This window comes from Alosa sapidissima, chromosome 14, assembly GCF_018492685.1.
Source record: "Alosa sapidissima isolate fAloSap1 chromosome 14, fAloSap1.pri, whole genome shotgun sequence".
In the NCBI taxonomy this organism is placed as follows: domain Eukaryota; kingdom Metazoa; phylum Chordata; class Actinopteri; order Clupeiformes; family Clupeidae; genus Alosa; species Alosa sapidissima.
The window spans coordinates 5,738,693-5,759,019 of NC_055970.1; the positions used below are offsets into that span (position 1 = coordinate 5,738,693).

Sequence of the window (20,327 nt, forward strand, 5' to 3'; positions counted from 1 at the left end):
CCACAAAGTGCACCATGACGTCGCGCCTCCAGTGGAGCACACTGGGCTGGCAGAGCAAGGGCTTGGCATAGCTTGTGCCCCATGCTAGGGTGGCACGCTCCTGAGCACTGCTGCGGCTGGGCACTGGAGACCTGGGGGACGCAGGGTGGGGAGGAAGGTCAGAGGACGTGGGCGGGGACGACGGGGCACCAGCACCACCCTCCCGCGTCTCCAAGCTGTCGTCCAGGCGGCTGCGGCGGAGAAGCAGGTAAACGTACTCAGAGACGCGCACCTCCCTTTTGCCCCCCTCCAGCAACACCAGCTCCAGCAGGAAACGGTTCCCCCGGGCCGAGTCGCGGCGCTTCTCCACGTTAACGATGCGCCGAAGAGTATAGATGCTGCAAGAGAGAAAAAGAGGGGAAGAAATATATAAATATAGAGATAAAGAGTGGGAAGAAATATATAGATATAGAATATAGAGATAAAGAGTGGGAAGAGATGAGAAAGATATAGATATAGAATATAGAGAAAAAGAGATAGAGAGAGGAGCACGCGGCACGAGGGAAGAGGAGTCTGGAGGAGAGGCAGCCATGGAGGCCCAGAGAGGTCAGAGAAACAGAGGTCAGTGGGAAGAGGGGGAATTTTGCTCATTCTCACTGTACATCATTTCATTTTGGGGGCTAGAAGAGATTTACATGCTTCAGTGTTTGAAAAACACATTATTTTTCTCATACTGTCCATCTCTATAAAACCTCTGTTTGAAACCCTGTGTGAGAGCAGAGAATTGTATCACAAAAGCATCAATAGCAATTGTGTTGAGATTGTTTACATCCAAACAAGCTACACAACACATATGAACTCACAACTATAAGCACCTGGAGGTGTACTTGAGCAAAAACACATGAGCGCGTACACACTCACACTCACACTCACACACACTCACACTCACACTCACACACACACACACACACACACACACACACACACACACAAGCCTACAAAAGTGCACACATCCCTCTTACCCTCCGTTGTGCTTGTTGAGTCTCTCCATGTACTGCGCGACGAGGTCGAGCGCCTCGCTCTCCGCCAGCTGCAGGTTCCCAGACACGTTGCACCTCAGGTCATTCCAGTCCGAGCGCAGCGTCTCAAAGTCCACTGTGTTGGCGCTGAACGTCCGCTGCCAGTTGATCTCCGTCTCCTCCCAGTCCGGCTTCAGGTCCTCCTGCTCCTCGTAGCTGTACTCCGACGTGCCGCCACCCTGGGAGTCCTGGGAGCCCTGGGAGCCCATGTCGGAGGCCACTGGCTGGGACACGCTGGGCCCCGAGGCCCTGGAGGCTCTGGTGGATTGGTTGTCCTCCGTGGTCTGGAGGCTGTTCTCGGACGAGTTTAGCCCAGGCGTGGGTCTGCTTTCTGGGGGAGCAGAGGAAGGGGAGCCGCTGCTGGGGTGGTTTATGGAGCTGGTAAGGGTGGATGCACAAAGTAATCATGAATGCAGCATTTGCACACACATGCACACACACACGCACACACACACTGTACTCAATCACAACCACACAAGACAGATGCAGAGAGCTAGTATTTTGTGTGCTTGTTAGAATCCAATATGTGCACACACACTCACTCATACACACAAAGAACACACAGGAGAGCATACCCATAAATACCCTGCAGACTTGAGATGAATCAGATAAAATGATGAAGACATTTTAAGGTCATTAGACAATGTTTTCCTTGCATAAATGAGGACTACATTACATTATATTTGCATTAACAAAAGAAAAAAAGTTAAGTGTACACACAATTCAATGATCTTCCACACATACCCTCCTCTCGTATAGCTGCACATAAGGCACACACATCTGAAGTACCTGAAGCTCCATCTGGATGCTGGACGGTCCTCGGGCTGGTCTGAGGGGTCGTCTGGCTGGGGTCTAGTGGTGGTGGTTGGTTGTGTGTTACTGTGAGAGAGTGTGTGTGAGTTTACGGGTGCATTTGGGTGTGACAGGCCGACTGAGCCCGGGGGTGCGTGTCGGGAGTGGACCAGCGGAGCAGAGTTTCCAGTGCGGTACACAAAGATCCCAGGCATGACTTCCACCGACCTCTCCCCGCTTTCAGGGGTTTGCGGCCGGGCGCTGTGAACGCTACCCGCCCCTTCTCCACGCTGGGTGTGTGAACTGCCCGGAGAGTGTCCAGCAGGAGCAGGATTCCAGGGCACGTTACCAAGGAGACGTTTCACAAGCGTGTACAGGGAGCTGTTCTGAGGGAGCAGATGCAGAGAGTTGTGGAGCGCGTGTGTTTGAGTCTGAGTGTGTGTCCAAGACGGCGCTTTTTTGGGGTCCACATTGACGCTCCCCATGCGCACCCATGATAGGTTACGTCCTCCAGATCTGCTGACCTGAATGTCCCCTCCTCCATCACCGTTCAGTTTCTCCTCTCTCTTCTCCTCTTTGCCCTCCTCTCTCTCACTCGCTCCCCCCTCAGGGCTTGCTTTCCCCTGTGCTCCCTCTCCCTCTCTATCCTCACTGGTGGGGGTGGGCGTTGGAGATATTCTGACAGTGTGATTGGCCACCCTCGGATTCTTCTCCCTCCTGATTGGCTTTTTGTCAGAGACCAGCCTCTCCTCCTCTGGGTCTGCCCCTTCCTCCTCCTCCAGGAAGTCTGTGCAGGAAGCCAAAAGGAGAATTGAATGTGTGTCACCTGAGAAAAGCTAAAATCAACCAGTAGTTTATCAGTAGACCATTTGCTAATTACTATTTATAGTTAGTATAATATTACATAATTATATAATTATACTGTAAGGTGGATAAGCCAGATCTGCAGCACAGCATTGTAGTGAAGGAGTGCTAAGGCCGCTATAACCCAAAGTGGTTCCATTTTCACAGGTAAATAAATTATCACTACGATTAGGCTAACGACTGTTAACTGTATAGCCTAGCTGATAACATGTAAAGTAACTTTATAAAACGCTCGAGACTGTGCTAGTAGCACTTTATTGTTGGTAACCGGGATACAAGTACAGATCATTTATAATAAACAAAACAGACAGTGATAGTCAAAGGTCACAGTATCTAAATCAGCGACTGGCACCTCAAGTGTTATTTTATCTGTTCAGTTTAACCACCTATGCTCAGGCGCACACTCAGATCTTCACTTACCGTCAGGGTTTGGAAAAAAGAAAGGAGTGTCATCCTCTTCTTCGTCCATTTTCATATATTTGTAGAATCCATACCTAATCGAAAATGCACACACACACACACACACACACACACACACACACACACACACACACACACACACATCTAAATATGCTTAAAGGTTCCCAAGATTCAGATGGAATGCATTCATTTACAGATGTGTTCGCTCACTTCTCCAGGTACATGGGAGACTCCTTGTAGAAGCACTTGTTGTTTTTCTCCATGTGGCTGAGCCGGGTGAAGTCATTGGGGTAAACAAATGACAAGTACACCTAAGGAAAATACATCACCGTGGAAATGAGAGAACCATGACGCTACGGTGGCCTGCTTTGATGCAAGGCGCAATAGTTTATGACTCAGCAATAAATCTAGTCAAATAATAGTTTACTTAGCAAAGCCACTATTAATGCAACAGTTTACTTAGCAAAGCCACTATGAAAGCTGCTTTAACAAAACATGTCCACAAGAGGGTGCAACATAATCAGTAAAGGACAGGATTCTCCCACCAAAGATAAAGTAAATGGGTTTATCGTGGTTTCTATTGCATTGAAATGTGGACATGCACACGTACCGACGAGACACACACACACACACACACACACACACACACACACACACACACACACACACACACCACAGATAAGGTGCAACTCACAAACTGGAGGCCCTGGTAGCGGGCGATGGGGAAGTCCTTGAGAACGTAAGAGGGAGAGTAGAGACAGGAGGGCAGAACATTCAGGAGCCGAGATTCAGAGATCATCGGGACTGCAGATACACACACACATGCGCACGCGCACACACACACACACACACACACACACACACACACACATGCGCACACACACACACACACACACACACACACACACACACACACACACACATGCGCACACACACACACACACACACACACACACACACACGGGTTATGAATACAAAGTTACGAATACACATACACAAACACACATAAAAGAATAAAGTTAGAAATCATCAATGTATACACATCCACACACTAACACACACACACGAATACACAAACCCACAGAGACACACACACACACACACACACACACACACACACACACACACACACACACACACACACACACACACACACTCGGCTCCTACTGTGGTAGAAGGTGTCTCTGGGGTCAGAAGTCAGCATATCAGTGTGAGGTCTGGCCCTTGACAGTCTGCGGAGTCCTGGCTGGCCAGCGTGACTGGCCAGAGTCTGAGGGATATGGGACACGTTGTCCATCATCAGAGATGACTCATCTAACACAGAGGGAGAAAGAGAGAGAGAGAGAGAGAGAGAGAGAGAGAGAGAAGAGAGAGAGAGAGATGGAATGAGAGACAGATGATAGAGCATTGGTTCCTTTATTTTCAAATTCATTTGACATCAGTGAAATTGAATCAGCCCACATCAACTGTTACACACAGGCCTGTCACCACCAGAGTGTTCAATGTCTCGCCCCGCACCACATGGGTCCTCAAACTGAATGGTGTGTGCGTGTGTGTGTGTGTGTGTGTGTGTGTGTTGATAAAACCACTCAGAGCTGAGTGAGAGTAGAGACAGACAAGAGAGACAAAAGCAAAGAAACAAAGGAGACAAATACACAAGCAGTCACACAGAGACACATGCACACACACACACACACACACACACACACATACACATACACACACAGCACACACAACCAGAGACACACTTGCACACACACACACACACACACACACACACACACACACACACACACACACACACACAGACACAAACACACACACACAGACACACAGACACACAAACTGACACATGCATGTACCAGTGCACACACAAACACACAGATGCATTCACCTGTGTACAAGGAGATGTAGGCAGAGTCAATGATGTCAAACTTCAAGCCAGGCAGAAAAGGGCGCCACTAGAAAAGAGAGATAGAGCACATGAGAGGAAATGTATAAAGAGGGAAGGATAGGAGAAGACAGTGGAGGAAAGAAATGAGAGAGGAGGATGAACAGACAACAAAAGAAGAGTTGTCAAGAAAGAAAGGGAGAAGAAACAGAACACCAGAGGAAGAGAAAGTGAGTGTCAAGAACTGAATAAAGAAGGCAGAAGGAAGATGAGGCTAAAAGATGATTCCAGAAAAGAGGTAAGGAGACAGAAGCAGCTGGAAAACAGTGTAAGGATCCTAATTACCAGGCTGATGATAATCTTTTCAGTCATATATTGACTCTTGATCAACTACTAAGTGTGGGCCTATTGTGGGCCTACTGTCACATGTCCACAGGAGCAGTTAACTATAGGGACAGGAAATGTAATCAAATGTATACCTTGTCATGTCTTGATTGATTCACTCTCACTACAACAATGGTCTCAAGTCTCATCAAAGTACTCTCAAATCAGATGACCTCCAACCATGTGATCCCAAATCAATGTAACCAACCACAAACTAGGTAGCCTACCGTATTTAAGTGAGGTTCACAGAGCATTCTAGGAGCCATTCTGTAGTCAGAATCTCCCGCACCACTAAGGTGTGTAGTCATCATCCTCTGAGCTGGTATGTTCATTCTCTGATTGCTTCATATGGTTTCCTAAATGTTCCTTTAACCTGTTTTCGTGACTTTCACATTATTCATTTAGATGTACCTTCTATAATGTATTGGATGAATAGCTTGTGTCTGACAAATAAATTGTTATGCTTTGACCCGCATAGTTTTCTAGAGTTTCTTTAGATATCCCTCAAGTTGAAGATGGGCCAGGAGGAACGGCTAGGATTAGTCTCCAGGGCCGTGGGGGCTAAATCAGTGAAAGTGTAGGCATGCTACCAGGAGAACTGGCCATCGTATTGTACTGTGGTGGGTCACTGATTTTATTAGTAGTCTGGAATTAGACAGCTAACCTTAGCACACCCTGAACCCTCTGTAGCTTCGGTAAGGTGTTCTGTCCAGATGAGCATAGTGGTCCAGGCCAGCACTATAGCCTCTGACCGACTTTCACACTAGGATCATTACTCAAGTGAAGGCGCCTCCCGAATTAATCGGCCGAGGAGGGCCTCGCACACTATTCTTGGGGAAGATGCGTCTAATTAAATAGCTAGAAGGCATTCTTGTAACAGCATTGTGGGTAGGCCCACATCGGCCTACTATGGATGGTAATATTACGTTGACCGAAACTTCTCCATATCTAGCGGGGTCAGAATCATTAGGTTAACAGGGGTTCTATAATCAATTGTTATTTCCAACAGCGCGCGGACAGCTTCACGATTTCCTTCGACCACTCCCAGTTCCCTCATTGGTCCTGACGAGTGACGTCTTACAACAGCAGGAAGGGAGAGAATGCAATAGAGGAGAGAAAGGAGGAGAAGAGAGTGGAAGAGAGGAGAGAAAGGAGGAGAAGAGAGTGGAAGAGAGGGGAGGATGGGTGGAGGACGTGCATCATCTGTTGTGTCGACTCGGGGCTTTGCTCCATCTCAGCGTGAGCTGACAGCTGAGGGACAGAAACAGAAGAGTGATGGACAGACAGAGACCCCACTGCACGCAAGCACACACTAACACACTAACACACACACACACAGAAAACTCACACACACTAACACACACACACATAGTATACACACACACACACCCATTACCCCCCCCCCCCCCAACACACACACACCCACATATGCATATATGCACACACAGACAACTCACACACACTAACACACACACACACACACACACACACACACACACACACACACACACACACACACACACACACACACACACACACACACAGACACACACACACCCACAGACATAGAATACACCTCCTACAACCCTCATGGCTCTTTATCTGTGTTTGAACACTATGTATTCCATTAAAACACACATGTGCTCAAATCCCATTTAGACAGAAGCTCAGGTGATGTGATTTAGAATTCCTGTCATATTACTACCTCTAAGGGCTGTCTCAAGGACACATGTCTCTACTGGGGCAGGAGTGAAGTGCACATACAGCATTGTGTTAGATTTCTCTTTCTTGCTTACACACACACACACACACACACACCTCCTATACTGTAAACACACTACCTTATCTGATTCCATCTCTCCTTTCAGCTCTTCTCCCACTGCCTTTCCTTTCACATTGCACCACAATTCTTTTCTTCTCACTTTCCCTTTCTTCACACACGCACACACACACACACAAATAACTCTCCTCCTCTTTCTCTCACACACGCATGCACGCACACACACACACACACACACACACACACACGCACACACACACAAATAACTCTCCTCTTCTCTCTCACACACACACACACGCACGCACGCACATACACATACACATACACATACACATACACACACACACACGCACACACACACACACACACACAAATAACTCTCCTCCTCACACACACAGACAACATATCTCCCAATGAGCCTATTCATTTCCCAGCACAACCACAGGCTTCGTTATACCTGTGCACCTGGAGACATTTCTCTCCTTTCAGCTTCATAATTCATTCCAGCACCGAGACTGCTTATACACACACACACACACACACACACACAGAATTCATTCCAGCACCAAGATTTGTCAGGATGCTCTTATCTCAGCTGGGTGGGTGTTTGACAATAACAATGTTTTTTCCACATCTAAGTTCTTATACTGTATCTAATATACAGCTCTCTCTCTCTCTCTCTCACACACACATACACACACACACACACACACACCACTTCAATTAGTTCTTTGCATCCACAGTTTTTCTTTATTGCAAATAGTTTTTTAAAAACACAGCAAAACACAGACGTGCATCCTGTCTCTCTCTAGGGAATTTTAATAATTGATTCAGCCCAGAAAGAAAACATCCCTCTCCTGTCCCAAGTCCTCTTTGTTCTGAGACATTCTGACCAAAAAGGAACTCCTGCCTTCTCCACCGTCCTTTATCACCCCATACCCCTTAAATGACCTCTCTAGCCACTTTATACAGCACAGGACAATGGCAGGGCCATTAAAAAAAAATCAACTGTCTTTATCTGGCTTACTGTATGTCTCCTAAACGTCTGAGTCTGAGTTCACCATCTGAGTTCACCATCACTGAATGTAATTAACAAACTCATTCAAGGAAGATTCAGAATTTGTTGGCGTGGACAGTGATGGGCATTTGCGGATAACCTTTAGCTGAAAGGAACCCAAACCGCTTCATGTTTCAGGACAGTGGGGTTTGAGGGATTTTAGAGTAAAGCCCAGAGCTGAAGCATGAGTCTGATGTCTGAGACCACTGCATCAAACTGGAGTCTCAAACGCCACTGTTTACAATGTCAGTCAGTTACAGTCAGTGTAGTGCAGAATGCCCAATGAGTCCTTACACAGGATACACACACACACTCACACACACACACTCACACACACTTCACATTTTCTCTCTTACCGCAACTTCCACATGGTCTGAGCCTCTGTCATCTTGCTTGTGCAAAACTTCGAAATAGTACCTCCTTGAAGCCGCTAGACTGCGGAGAGAGGGTGATGGAGAGAGAGATAGAGAGGGAGAGAAAAAGGGATAGAGAAGGAAGATAGACTGAGAACTCAAGGTGTGCAGAACCTTCAGGAGGCCATTTTTCAACCTGTTATTCCCTTATACTTTAGCTAGCAAACACTTTATATCTTTCACTAGTAGTGAGGAGCTAGGCTAAAACATTCACACCCACATCGGTGACGGTTCAGAGACGGTTATCACCTGCAAAAAGACTTTGTGTGAATTATGTGAGACACAGAAACTGAGAAAAAACAGCACTGGCCACATTGATATTCCTTAATATCCACACACACATATGCAAACCCAACACACACACACACACACACACACACACACACACCAGAGTAAATGTGCCTGTTTACAGCTTAAGGTGCACTACATGATACAATGATAAAACAGAGAAATAGACAGACAGAGATAAAGAGCAAAGAAAGAGGCAGATAGAGCAAGAGGGAGAGGAAGAGGGTGATCATCCTGAGTGACAGTGACAAATACAGAGATGGAGTGTGAGGGAATAAGCCCATGTGACAGAGGAAGATACAGACATATCGATAGAGAGATTAAGAGAGACTGAAGAGGAGAGGGAGAGAGAGAGAGAGAGAGAGAGAGAGATGGTCAAGAGAAGGGCAAGCAGGGAATGAATCTGTGACAGCAGGAGATGGAAAGAATGAGGGAAAGAGAGCGACAACCAAACCTGACAGCATGAAGTACCCAGACACAGGGATAAGAAGTGGGGATGAGATAGCTGGATAAAGAGAGGGAGAGAGAGAGGGAGAAAGAGGAAGAGAGAAGAAGGGATGTACAGTCAATATGAGACAGATAGAGGCACTCATAGACAGGGTTAGAGAGAAAGAGAATGACGAGTGATATCATCGCCCACAGTGATGGAACAGCACAGCGAAACACACACAATAGGCTCTTAATTGGTTGAGTAATTACTTGGGTCCATCTGAAACATCTCTCACTCTTAACCGGGGACAGACAGGAGGGAGAGGGGAACAGAGGGAAGCAGTCAGAGACAGACAGAGAGAGGAGAGAGAGAGGGAGAGAGGGGTGGACTCAAACAGGCAGCTTTTATATACAAAATGCCTGATGATGTGTACACAAGCACACACACACAGGAAAATAGGCAGAAAGGACGTATTCCATGTAATGATATGAACAGTCAGAGCGCTCAGACTTCAGAAGGAAGAAATGAAAACGCACACACACACACCAGTGACAAAGTCTTCATTTACTATGTCTGATTCCTTCTGACAACAAGCCACAACACCCAATATTTTAATAGTGCTTATTTTCCTTGAATATGTACGGTATATACTGTAGGTAAGTGACCACATATTATTTGATCTCTCTCACTCTCTCTCTATCTCTCTCTGTATCTCTCTCTCTCTCTGTATCTCTGTTGTTTGTCTTGGCACCACACCAGCACAACCCCATTTCCACGTGTAAATGGCACCAGCAGCCTGCTGATTAACTGCTGATTAACTGCGGTGGCTGCTGCCTCCTGTGTTCCGCTGCCTCCTGTGTTCCGCTGCCTCCTGTGTTCCGCTGCTCTCTTTGTTCTCCGCTGGACTCTGTGTCTCTGTGCTGGATCCTCCCTCTCTTCTCTTTTCTTCTCTTCTCCCTCTCTTCTCCTCTCTTCTCCGCTCTGCTCTTCTCTTCTCTGCGTTCTGGTCTATTATAGTTTTTTTCGTTCATTGTGCTGCACTCACCTGCTTTGTTCTGTCCCTCGCCTGCATACTGGAGTGCTTGGCTGCCATTTCTCTCTCTCTCTCCCTCTCTTTTTTTCTTTCTTCAGACTCTCGCTGTTACTCTGCCTCTATAACTCCCTCTTTCCATCCTCCTCTCCGTCTCATTAGTGCATTAGTTTGTACAGTGTGAATGTAAACATGTCTCTCTGACATACCCCGCCTTCAGAAACACACACACACACATATTCATAAAACAAACATAGGCATCAACACACCTACAGTGGTTTTGTTGTGTACAACCACTTTTCACACACACATATTTCAAGACACATACATAATGTTAGTGTCATATAAATGTGGGTATATGGGTACATATGGGTGTGTGTGTGTGAAAAAGGAAACCATTAAAAACATGTTTAGCAAGGTCATGACAACATATTTTATAAAAGACTGTATCACACTCAAATGTACAGAGGACTGACAGTTCTGGTAAGCTAATAGTTCAGCATCCGTCCACGACAGACAGACACACACACGCAGACACGCACACACACGCACACACACACACACACACACACACACACACACACATAGTTATGATACATTCAGAAGTGCACACGTAAATGCCACACTGACGTCTCTGAATACCCAGATGTATTATGAATCCTCCTCACACTGGGGATGCCTCTAAACGCTGGAGAACATTAGCATTCCAAGTAAACACTCATTAATATGCTAGAGTGTGGCATATTCCACATAAACATGCTCATAATATAGCCGTATATGCTGTGGAGAATTAAAGCCACCCTCCTCCACCTAGACAATCCAGTGGTAATGAGAGGTTTATGGTGCAGGGATAATGAGTGTTCTCAGACGTATAGCCTGGCTGGAGGGAACACTTACTGTATGACTTCCGAGGTCTGGGATCTGAACTTGGTGAACTCTCCGGGAGCTGTCCACTCGCAGCCACGCTACAGCATAGAGAGGTGGAGAGAGTGAGGTGCACACACACACACACACACACACACACACACACACACAAGTGAGGTGGCCCACACACACACACACACACACACACACAAGTGAGGTGGCCCACACACACACACACACACACACACACACACACAAGTGAGGATAGGAGCAGGCTTCACTCAGTGTGTCTACTTTTATACTGGAGTGCTGGCCTAGAATACGTAAAGTAAAGTAGGAGAGAGACCGCACTATGAATATATACACTTTTATTTGCATTTGCACACGGACACACACATGCACACACACACACACACACACACCAAGGACGTAGGTTTGGTCTGAGCTTTGGTGGGGACCTACTAACCCCCCCGAGCCCCCGAAAAAAAAACACTCAACTCTCACCAGCCACTATAGATATATAAAACTATACTGTGTAGCCTACATAATCTGATTTTAATATGTACAGATATGTAGGCTATATTTTACATTTAGCATTTATTTCCTATTTGGTCTGTTATGAAATCATGCATTGACCCATTTAGGCACAGCTCAGTTAAATTTAAACGCACATTTAAAACTTAAATAGGGCCTACACGCATGCTTAGCATTTTGAGAAAAGAAATCATTAAGGCTACATTGACAAATTCTTAACCGTAAGCTGCCTGTATATTCTCTGATTCTAATATTTACAGATATCTAGGGATGTAAGCACAGCTCAGTTTTAAGAAATGCTTAAAGCCGAAAGACCATGTTGAATTTTGCTACAATTTATTTAAAAATCGGATTACTTTGGAACAGCTAGCTATACACGGGAATGCATTACACCTTTGTGTTCGGTAAGGTCTGCTGTTTATTCTGATATATGGTTTGTCATGTGTTGCGTGAAGAGTGTGTAGGCCTACGATATTCCACTGAGACGAATGGATGTGGAGATGGGCGCAGAGAATAATTATTAAATCTCTTGAAGTTATTTTTCTCGCGAACTGTTTATCACAGCAAATAGTGGCTAGCACCGTTTAAAAGCTGAGAAAAGGCTCTTTCATGTGACACATGTGTGATGAGTAGCCTACTTCTCGAGGAGTTCAACAGAGAACAATGGGTGAATTTGGACGCACTTCATATGCCTTGTAGTGAAGTGAAGCTGAAGCGCTGCGCCATGCTGCGCAGGAGACTGCGGCTCACTGGTAGTTATTATATGTAACTTCAAATCAGCGCGATTTACCCTTATAGGCTACTGCACATTACAAGATCTGTATGAGATGATCTGCAGCATTGAAGTGAGAAATGTTTTAACTCTTTGTGTAGCGCATGTGAGCGTTTTTTTCCCCATTTCAACCGGAATATTGGTGGGGACATTTCAGTCGTAATTTGACATAGGTGTGGACACGTCCTTCGGTCCCCACGCGAATCTACGCCCCTGACACACACACACACACACACAGACACACATGAGTAAATGAAATAGAGATTTCTTGTGCAGCAAAGAAGGTCCTTGGAGCCCCTAGATCAGTACGACCGACTCTCTGGCTTCACTGTGTCTGCTGAATCTCAGTGCTAATTCTGTATTACAAACGGCCTTTATGAGACAGATGCCTTGCTGGAGGAGAACACAGCTGACCTGGTGTACAGGGACACAGTTAAAGGAGGAATCAGGTGAGTTTTCCTGGCAGAATCCAGGCAGATACAGCACTACACTCTGGGGGCATGTGCATGGGAGCTCACAGACATGCCCCCAGAGTGTAGCGCTGTAGCTACCTGGCTGCGTTAGCTGTACCTCGAGAAACGGAGATCTATGTGAAAACTCGCTGATTTCTCCTTTAACAGCATCCATGTTGTGTCTTTGTGTCCCAGTTGCACCAAGGACACAGGTTTACCCGTTGAGCTAAAGGAAACCGGAGCAATGGTGATTAGAACCCTCCCACTGGAGATCTGTAGGGACCTTAATAAGCCTTGTCATAACTAAGTTAACAAGTTTCTCCCTTCTGAATTAGGGACACACACACATACACACACACACACACACACGCATACACACACACACGTACAGGCACACACGTGTGCAGACACAGACACACACACACCCTCGCTGTAATTAAATACTGTCTCCTGGTTTTCTCTGCAGGCACAAAGAATGACAGTTTAATCCACGACTCGATTAACTCGCTCCTCTTCCCGCACCGCCCCCCCCCCCCGCCCTTCCCCACACAGTCTCCTCTTATAATTTTTCTAATGGCAGCAGTGTCCAGCAAATGACTTAAAAATAAAGGCCTTTGGGCAAATCATCAGTGAAATAAAGAGGCCACTTCATTTTGAATAGTTTCACAAGCTGTACTGGTATAAGGGGCTCAGATGTGGTTGCTTAGCCATATATTATATTATATACATATATTTGTATGTGTGTGTGTGTGTGTGTGTGTGTGTGTGTGCGCGCGTGTGCATGCGTTCCCTCACCATGCCCACAAAGGCAAGCAGATGGGCATTAAGAGGACTCGTATCTGAGCTCATCCATAGTTCAGAGTTATCATCAGATGAGATTGCAAACTGAAAATCCCCTGTAAAAGACAGACAGTGAGAGAGAGAGAGAGAGAGAGAGAGAATACACTATTGAGATGGAGAGAAAGGGTGTGAGAATACAATTACTGTAAAAAAGTATAGTGAGAAACAGATAGATATATAAAGACAATGACTTGTGAACATGAAACGCCCATATACGTCATTAAAACGGTCATTTAGTTATGCTGGAGCCTACTTTAATTAGTCTGAGGTGTGCATGATGATGCTGAATCCCAGACAGAAATCACACCTCAGCACGGCTTGACATTTGCTTACAGCAGGCAGCATTTTTGAACAGCCAGGAATAGTTAGGAGCTGCTTATACCACAAAAACAGTCAGCTCTCTTTTTCACCGTATGTGTGTGTGTGTGTGTGTGTGTGTGTGTGTGTGAGAGAGAGTATGTGGTGTATATGTGTGTCTGTGTGTGTGTGTGTGTGTGTGTGTGTGTGTGTTATTGATTAATACTCGCCATCTCTGTAGGGATGAATAAAACCAAAGATGCGGAGGCCGTAGTTCTTCCATTTAGGAGACACTGCCAATTTCTTCACTGTAGTTCTACTCTGCATGTATTCAATACAATAGCAGTACAATATGGCAATTAAATGGGTTATGACACTAAACAAACGACACCATACTGGACAGTAACAAGTAAAACATACAAATGCGAATGCTTACGAACATGTGCACAGCCTATCACAAAGGCATGCACTTACGTGAGAGTAAAGGAGGAAATGTATATGCACTTACGTGAGGGTAAAGGGGGAAATTTATATGCACTTACGTGAGGGTAAAGGGGGAAATGTATGTTCTTTCTGAGCTGGGACACAGACGAGCCACACCAGTCCTCAAACACATGAAGATTAGCCTGACCCTTATACTGCATAGAGAGAGAGAGAGAGAGAGAGAGAGAGATTTAAAAAGCATTCAGCGATGACAAGAAATATTAGTGGGAGGGAGAGATATTCTTAAGCTTTTTGTGTAAAACTAAGTCTGCACTAGTCCCCTCAATTCCCAAAAAACAAGCAGTCACCTCAGCTGGCACTGTTCGGTTATTAAGTGATGATGCAATAATAGGCTAATCATTTTTTTACGGGTCCAACGGCTTTCAAAGCCGCTTGGTTTTCTCCATAGACAGTAAAATAAACAATTTTTTCCGCTATTAAGTGTAGCCTTTAAGAAAATTGTCATCCTACTACTCACTTCTTGCCTCAACCTAAAAAAATCCTACTTTTCGCGGAAGCCTGCACGTAACCCTTGATTGTATCATCTGGCTGCACAGCTATAGTAAATGCTCTGTTAAAGTTAACCGGTTTTGTTTTACCCTCAATAAAACAGAGGTGATGGTGACAAGGTGTATAAGTTGCAAAAACTGTCTAGCTGCGCTAGTAAACATTTTTTGACCAAAAAGCTGTTGGGCCCGTGACGTCGAACTTAACAACTGAACAGCCATTTGAGGAGGTGTAGCAATTGGGGCAAGTTGATGGGGGTGTGCCTCCTTAATTTTGTTATTGAGGCTTGTACCCACAGCCAATCACCAATCGCTTCACAATGATTATTGAACTGGTTCCAAGTTCCTCCTGCTCACCTTGGGGAGAACCAGGGCCATTTTGAATTTTAATGTTATTATTACAATACTTAAGGAAAGACCTCAGCTTTACTACGTCATATTGCCAAGAAACAAGTCTGTGCCCAATAATTAAGCAGCTAATTAGCTCTAATTTACTCTTCCACTCATTAATTAGCTCATTCATTTACTCACAGACTGATTCACTCTTGCATTTAGCTGTATTCGCTGAGGACTTGGTTACACTGTGCCAATTTTGTCAGGCTCAGCACTGGCCCTGTTCTACAGCTCTACAGGGCATACGAATGCTTGTCGGGGCTCTTGGGCTGGCGCTGCTGTGATCAAAATGGGTCAGTAAGGCACAGAGCAGCAGCGGTAGCAGTTAGCAACACATTGCTTTAATGAGAGCGAAGATAAAATTAGAGATCGTCTCCTGAAATTCACCGCTTACAGAAAAGCACTTCAAAGCTTGTAGAGTTTAGCAGACCATGCAAAAAGGCACAATAAAGAAGAGCTTGGCTTGCAGCATTGTGTCATTTAGCAGTCTGTGAAGAGGAGGATTTGCATTACATTGCAATCTGTTGTGTTGAAGTGTAAACAGGGGTGGGTCTGAAAAGACATTTCTAAAACAACAATATAACTGATGGATGATGCATATTTTCAGTGGTACAAAATGCTAATTTAAAGTGAAAGCACAGTCCTTTGGGAGAGCGAGAGAGGGAGTGAGTGAAAGCTTCATTTGTAGTCAGTCTCCTTCAAATTCAGCGATCTATATTTGGCATACTTCTAAGAAGCAACATAGTGTGAATGTGTGTGTGTGTGTGTATGTTCCTCTAGCCACCTGCTCCTGTAATTGTGCAGTGATGCCCATGAGGATGTGGAGAGGCACAGAAACGACCTGTGGCAGTTGACACCAAATATTCAAAAACTAAGGGGGAAAATATCACACACATTTATAAACATTAAAATGTTTAATTTGAGTGCACAAATCTCTCTATCTTTGAGTCCTCCTTACTGTTCTCTCTGGTGCTTACACATACAAAAATAAACAAGTACCTCTTTGGTTTACACTGATATACACAAGTAGTTTTGCTTTGCCCTAACCCAGTGATTCTCAAACTGTGGTACGTGTACCACTGGTGGTACGCAGACTCTCTCTAGTGGTACTCCGGGAGTCTCCGAGATGTTTTTTTCTTTCATAAAGATGAAATAATCACTTCAAATTATATCAAAATATATACAATAAAAAAATCCTTAAGTTAAATTTAAACTATCTTTTTTCTTTCTTTGGGGAAAAAATATGTAAAACAGTACTGTATGTACAATGTAAAATATGTAGTTTATTTGGTCTACGCTAATAGTCATAATGGTGGTACTTTGAGAGCCAATTGTTTTCTAAGGTGGTACTCATTGTGAAAAGTTTGAGAACCACTGCCCTAATGCATACACCCATACATCATATTGATACAAACATTGTATGTTATTATGTTAGGGTACAGTGTAGCCAAACAATATGATGCAGAGAGAGAGAGTGAGACCACCTTGATGCTAATTAGACTCATACTTGGCACCATTGGTGTAAATGTAACCAATAATACATGAGGGATATTGATTACATTCTCTCAGCAATGTGGAGACACACCTCAGGTTTCCATGGCAATTTCAGCAGCTTCTGCTTGAGGAACTGATGGAGGTCAGCATCCCTCCTCTGCACATAGTCAGCATGTCCATCTGCCTGTCTCAGAGAGAGAGAGAGAGAGAGATATATAGATAGAGAGAGATAGATAGATAGAGAGAGAGGGAGAGAGAGACAGAGAGAGAGAGAGATAGAGAGAGAGGCAGAGAGAGAGAGAGAAAGACAGAGAGAGAGAGAGAGAGAGAGAGAGAGAGAGAGAGAGAGAGAGAGAGATGAGCCAAATGAGGTGACTTGCAATGTACTGACACCTGACACACTCAGTAAACACACACACACACACCTTAAAGAATCTCTGCTATATACAACTTCATACACTCAGACATCAAACTCTTACACAATTTTCCACTTTGTTTCCGATAATATGTGGCACAGACAAACGCAACGTTCACAGGCTGTAAATTGTCGTTAACTGCCAAAAATTAGGGAGATTTCCGTGCGTTTACGGGCACGAAAATCCCACTTTTCACAGTGATTCTGTTGAAGTGAAATCCTTTCCCTCTGAAAGGCCCAGTCATACACAGATGAAGAAGCATCACGAGAGAACACGGAACACCTCCCATACTTCCCAACAACTCTGATGCAAAATATCACTATGTAGAATGCTGTCCAACCACAGGGATTGGAGGCTGTGTGTGTGTGTGTGTGTGTGTGTGTGTGAACAAGTAGAAGAGAGAGTGTTTTATAGATATCTTTTTAATGGTAGTGAGAAGCGGCCTCTGATATTCACAAATGATTCACAGCTGGTATCTCTTATTCTGAATACATTATTTAATGTTAACCCCCTTTCAGACTTTGTTTCAGTTAATTAAGTCTGATTAAGGGTTTTGTAATTGCATATACTTATAATTACAATGTCATGACATTATAATACACTAAGTAAACTTAGGAAATGACATTGGAAATATGCCTTACTTTTCAGCAATCTCCAGTCACATAGTTAAATCAATGACATTGTTAAAAACAAACACTAGAAAATCTAGCTGTAACATTAAGAAGAACACTAGTGTTAATTTTGTCACCTATTTTTAATTTAGTCCTAGTCTTAGTCTTGTGACGAAATGTCCTTTTTAGTCTTTGTCATATTTAGTCATTCAAATATAATTTTTGTTAGTCAAGTTTTAGTCGACTAAAAGTCTCGTCATTTTAATCTAGTTTTAGTCAAAAGAAAACTAAAGGTATCTTAGTCTTGGTCAGTTTTAGTCAACACATTTTAGTCTTTTTTTTTATAACAAATTATTTCTGATTACCATTTGAGTCAAATAGTGTTTCACGCATCTCAATTTTCCAACAATATTGTGTGTCCACAAGGCTACTCGTCAGTTATAATTACTCATTCGGATTTTTTGTCAGTCAGTATGTTTACATGCACAGGTAAGTCGAGCTACAGTTATAGCTCGGCTGGGATTTGACCATAGACGTAAAAGATTTGAATGGACCACTGTCATATTCGTAGACCAGTGTTTCTCAAAGTGTGGTCCGGGAATCACTGGTGGTCCGCAAGCTATCCCAAGTGGTCCGCGAGCAGACGTGGTAAAATATAATATAGATGAGTTGTTTGCAATATTGAACCAACTTGTATGTAAAAACAGTTCTGCAACACTGTCTATGTAAGATATGCCAGTTTAAATCATATAGTATGAATCCACACAATAAGCAAAGTTGTTCAGTGAGTAGGCCTATAGTGTAGACTAATTATAGGCTACTGTTGAAGAAGGTATAATCTTTTTTTTTTTTAGCTAGGGTTAGTTAAGTGGTCCTGAAACTGAAAAAGAAGAAACTGTTTGAGAAACACTGTCATAGACCAAAGTATTAATGTTTTACTCCGCCTCGCTAGATGGCGATATACGCCCAAACACAACACATTCCCCAAACAGACTCTCCATCTTAGCCATAGCTAACTTGCTAGCGAACTTTCCATATTAGCTTACTTGCTAGCAAACTTGGCATCATCAGTCTAAGTAGTTAAATAGTTGACATTACATGATGAACATTTTCGTATGGACATTCTGGGGGATGTTAATTTGTATGAGAGAAGCTTCAACTTCTGGGTATGTAGCATTGTGGCATACAGCTTAGGTAGTTAGCTTGCTAACTCTGGCAGAAATCTCCAGTGTTCTTGTTCCATGTAGTTTTGTGTTGCAGCCACAGGGTTGCAGCAACAGCACGTAGACTAGCCTACAGGAAAGCTGTTGCGTATGAACTCATTCGGAATATTTTGAAAACGTAACAGCTAGATATTCTGTCTTCTCATTTTGTAGACGAAAATGAAGAGAGATTTTATCTTAGTTTTTATTTCATGGAAGACATTTTAGTCTCGTCTTTTTTCGTCAACAATAATGCATCTTAAGATAGTCTTAGTCAGTGTTTCAGGACATTACTGCTGTCTCGTCATCGTCTCGTCTTAGTCATGAAAAAAAAGGTTGTTGACTAACATATTTCCTCTCGTCTCGTCTGACGAAATTAACACTAAAGAACACTCAATAGAAAGACGAACCAGTAAAAAACTCAATATAAATATGTCCATGTCTTCCTTGACCTAATTTGGAAGCTGTTTCTCTGACAATTAGATCAGACTCAGAGTAACGCATGTGCTGGACTTTCAGTGCTGAGATATTATTCATGAAGCCCAGCTCTGAAATCCACTCAAAGCACATCTACTCAGAGTGCTTCCTCTGAAAACAACAGAGAAAAAAGACTACCGTGCACTTAATCAGGAAAATGTTCATCGATGTATCTTGAAGAATAATTTGGATTAACGTTGCTTATTTTTAATACTTAAATATTTGGAATAAACTGCTAAAGGAACACAGATGCCATACCAACACTATGCACAACACACAGAAGGATATCACAGTACAAGAGGTGGTAACTTTACAGCAGGTGATAACATTTTACAGCAATAACCATGGAACACTGTTGCACTTTTTGATAATGACTGCAGGAGTGCTGTGCGGAAATCTGAGAAAGAGCTAAATAAAACTTAATCTTGCAATATGTTCCGTATTTGGAGTGCACAATGTTTTTCACACAGATTTGAGCCCGTCTCCTCCTCCTCTTGTTTTTTGAATGTGTAAAATCCTTCTTGACCTTCATCTATGTGTTGGACATAATGCTCAATATTAATCGTAAACCGCTTGTTA

General features: G+C 43.9%; 1 protein-coding gene and 1 long non-coding RNA gene across 3 annotated transcripts in view; one reads left to right on the forward strand and one right to left on the reverse strand.

Annotated features, from left to right (window-relative positions):
* Window positions 1-5,538, forward strand: part of LOC121681248 — a 26,755-nt gene extending 21,217 nt beyond the window's left edge. The window contains exon 4 of the long non-coding RNA XR_006022038.1: window positions 5,353-5,538. This is a non-coding gene — a long non-coding RNA (uncharacterized LOC121681248). The remainder of the gene's footprint in view (window positions 1-5,352) is intronic.
* LOC121681243 (N-acetyl-beta-glucosaminyl-glycoprotein 4-beta-N-acetylgalactosaminyltransferase 1-like) overlaps window positions 1-20,327 on the reverse strand; it is a 48,586-nt gene that overhangs the window by 3,015 nt on the left and 25,244 nt on the right. For both annotated transcript variants that reach the window (XM_042060870.1, XM_042060871.1), the window contains exons 4-17: window positions 17,134-17,226; window positions 14,709-14,804; window positions 14,397-14,487; window positions 13,825-13,925; window positions 11,305-11,372; window positions 8,603-8,681; window positions 5,029-5,095; window positions 4,302-4,448; window positions 3,829-3,938; window positions 3,345-3,445; window positions 3,135-3,208; window positions 1,848-2,637; window positions 1,002-1,436; window positions 1-377 (exon numbers count right to left, since the gene is read on the reverse strand). The exon at window positions 1-377 is cut by the window's left edge. In XM_042060870.1, coding sequence (XP_041916804.1) covers window positions 1-377; window positions 1,002-1,436; window positions 1,848-2,637; window positions 3,135-3,208; window positions 3,345-3,445; window positions 3,829-3,938; window positions 4,302-4,448; window positions 5,029-5,095; window positions 8,603-8,681; window positions 11,305-11,372; window positions 13,825-13,925; window positions 14,397-14,487; window positions 14,709-14,804; window positions 17,134-17,226 — 2,629 coding nt within the window. The remainder of the gene's footprint in view (window positions 378-1,001; window positions 1,437-1,847; window positions 2,638-3,134; window positions 3,209-3,344; window positions 3,446-3,828; window positions 3,939-4,301; window positions 4,449-5,028; window positions 5,096-8,602; window positions 8,682-11,304; window positions 11,373-13,824; window positions 13,926-14,396; window positions 14,488-14,708; window positions 14,805-17,133; window positions 17,227-20,327) is intronic.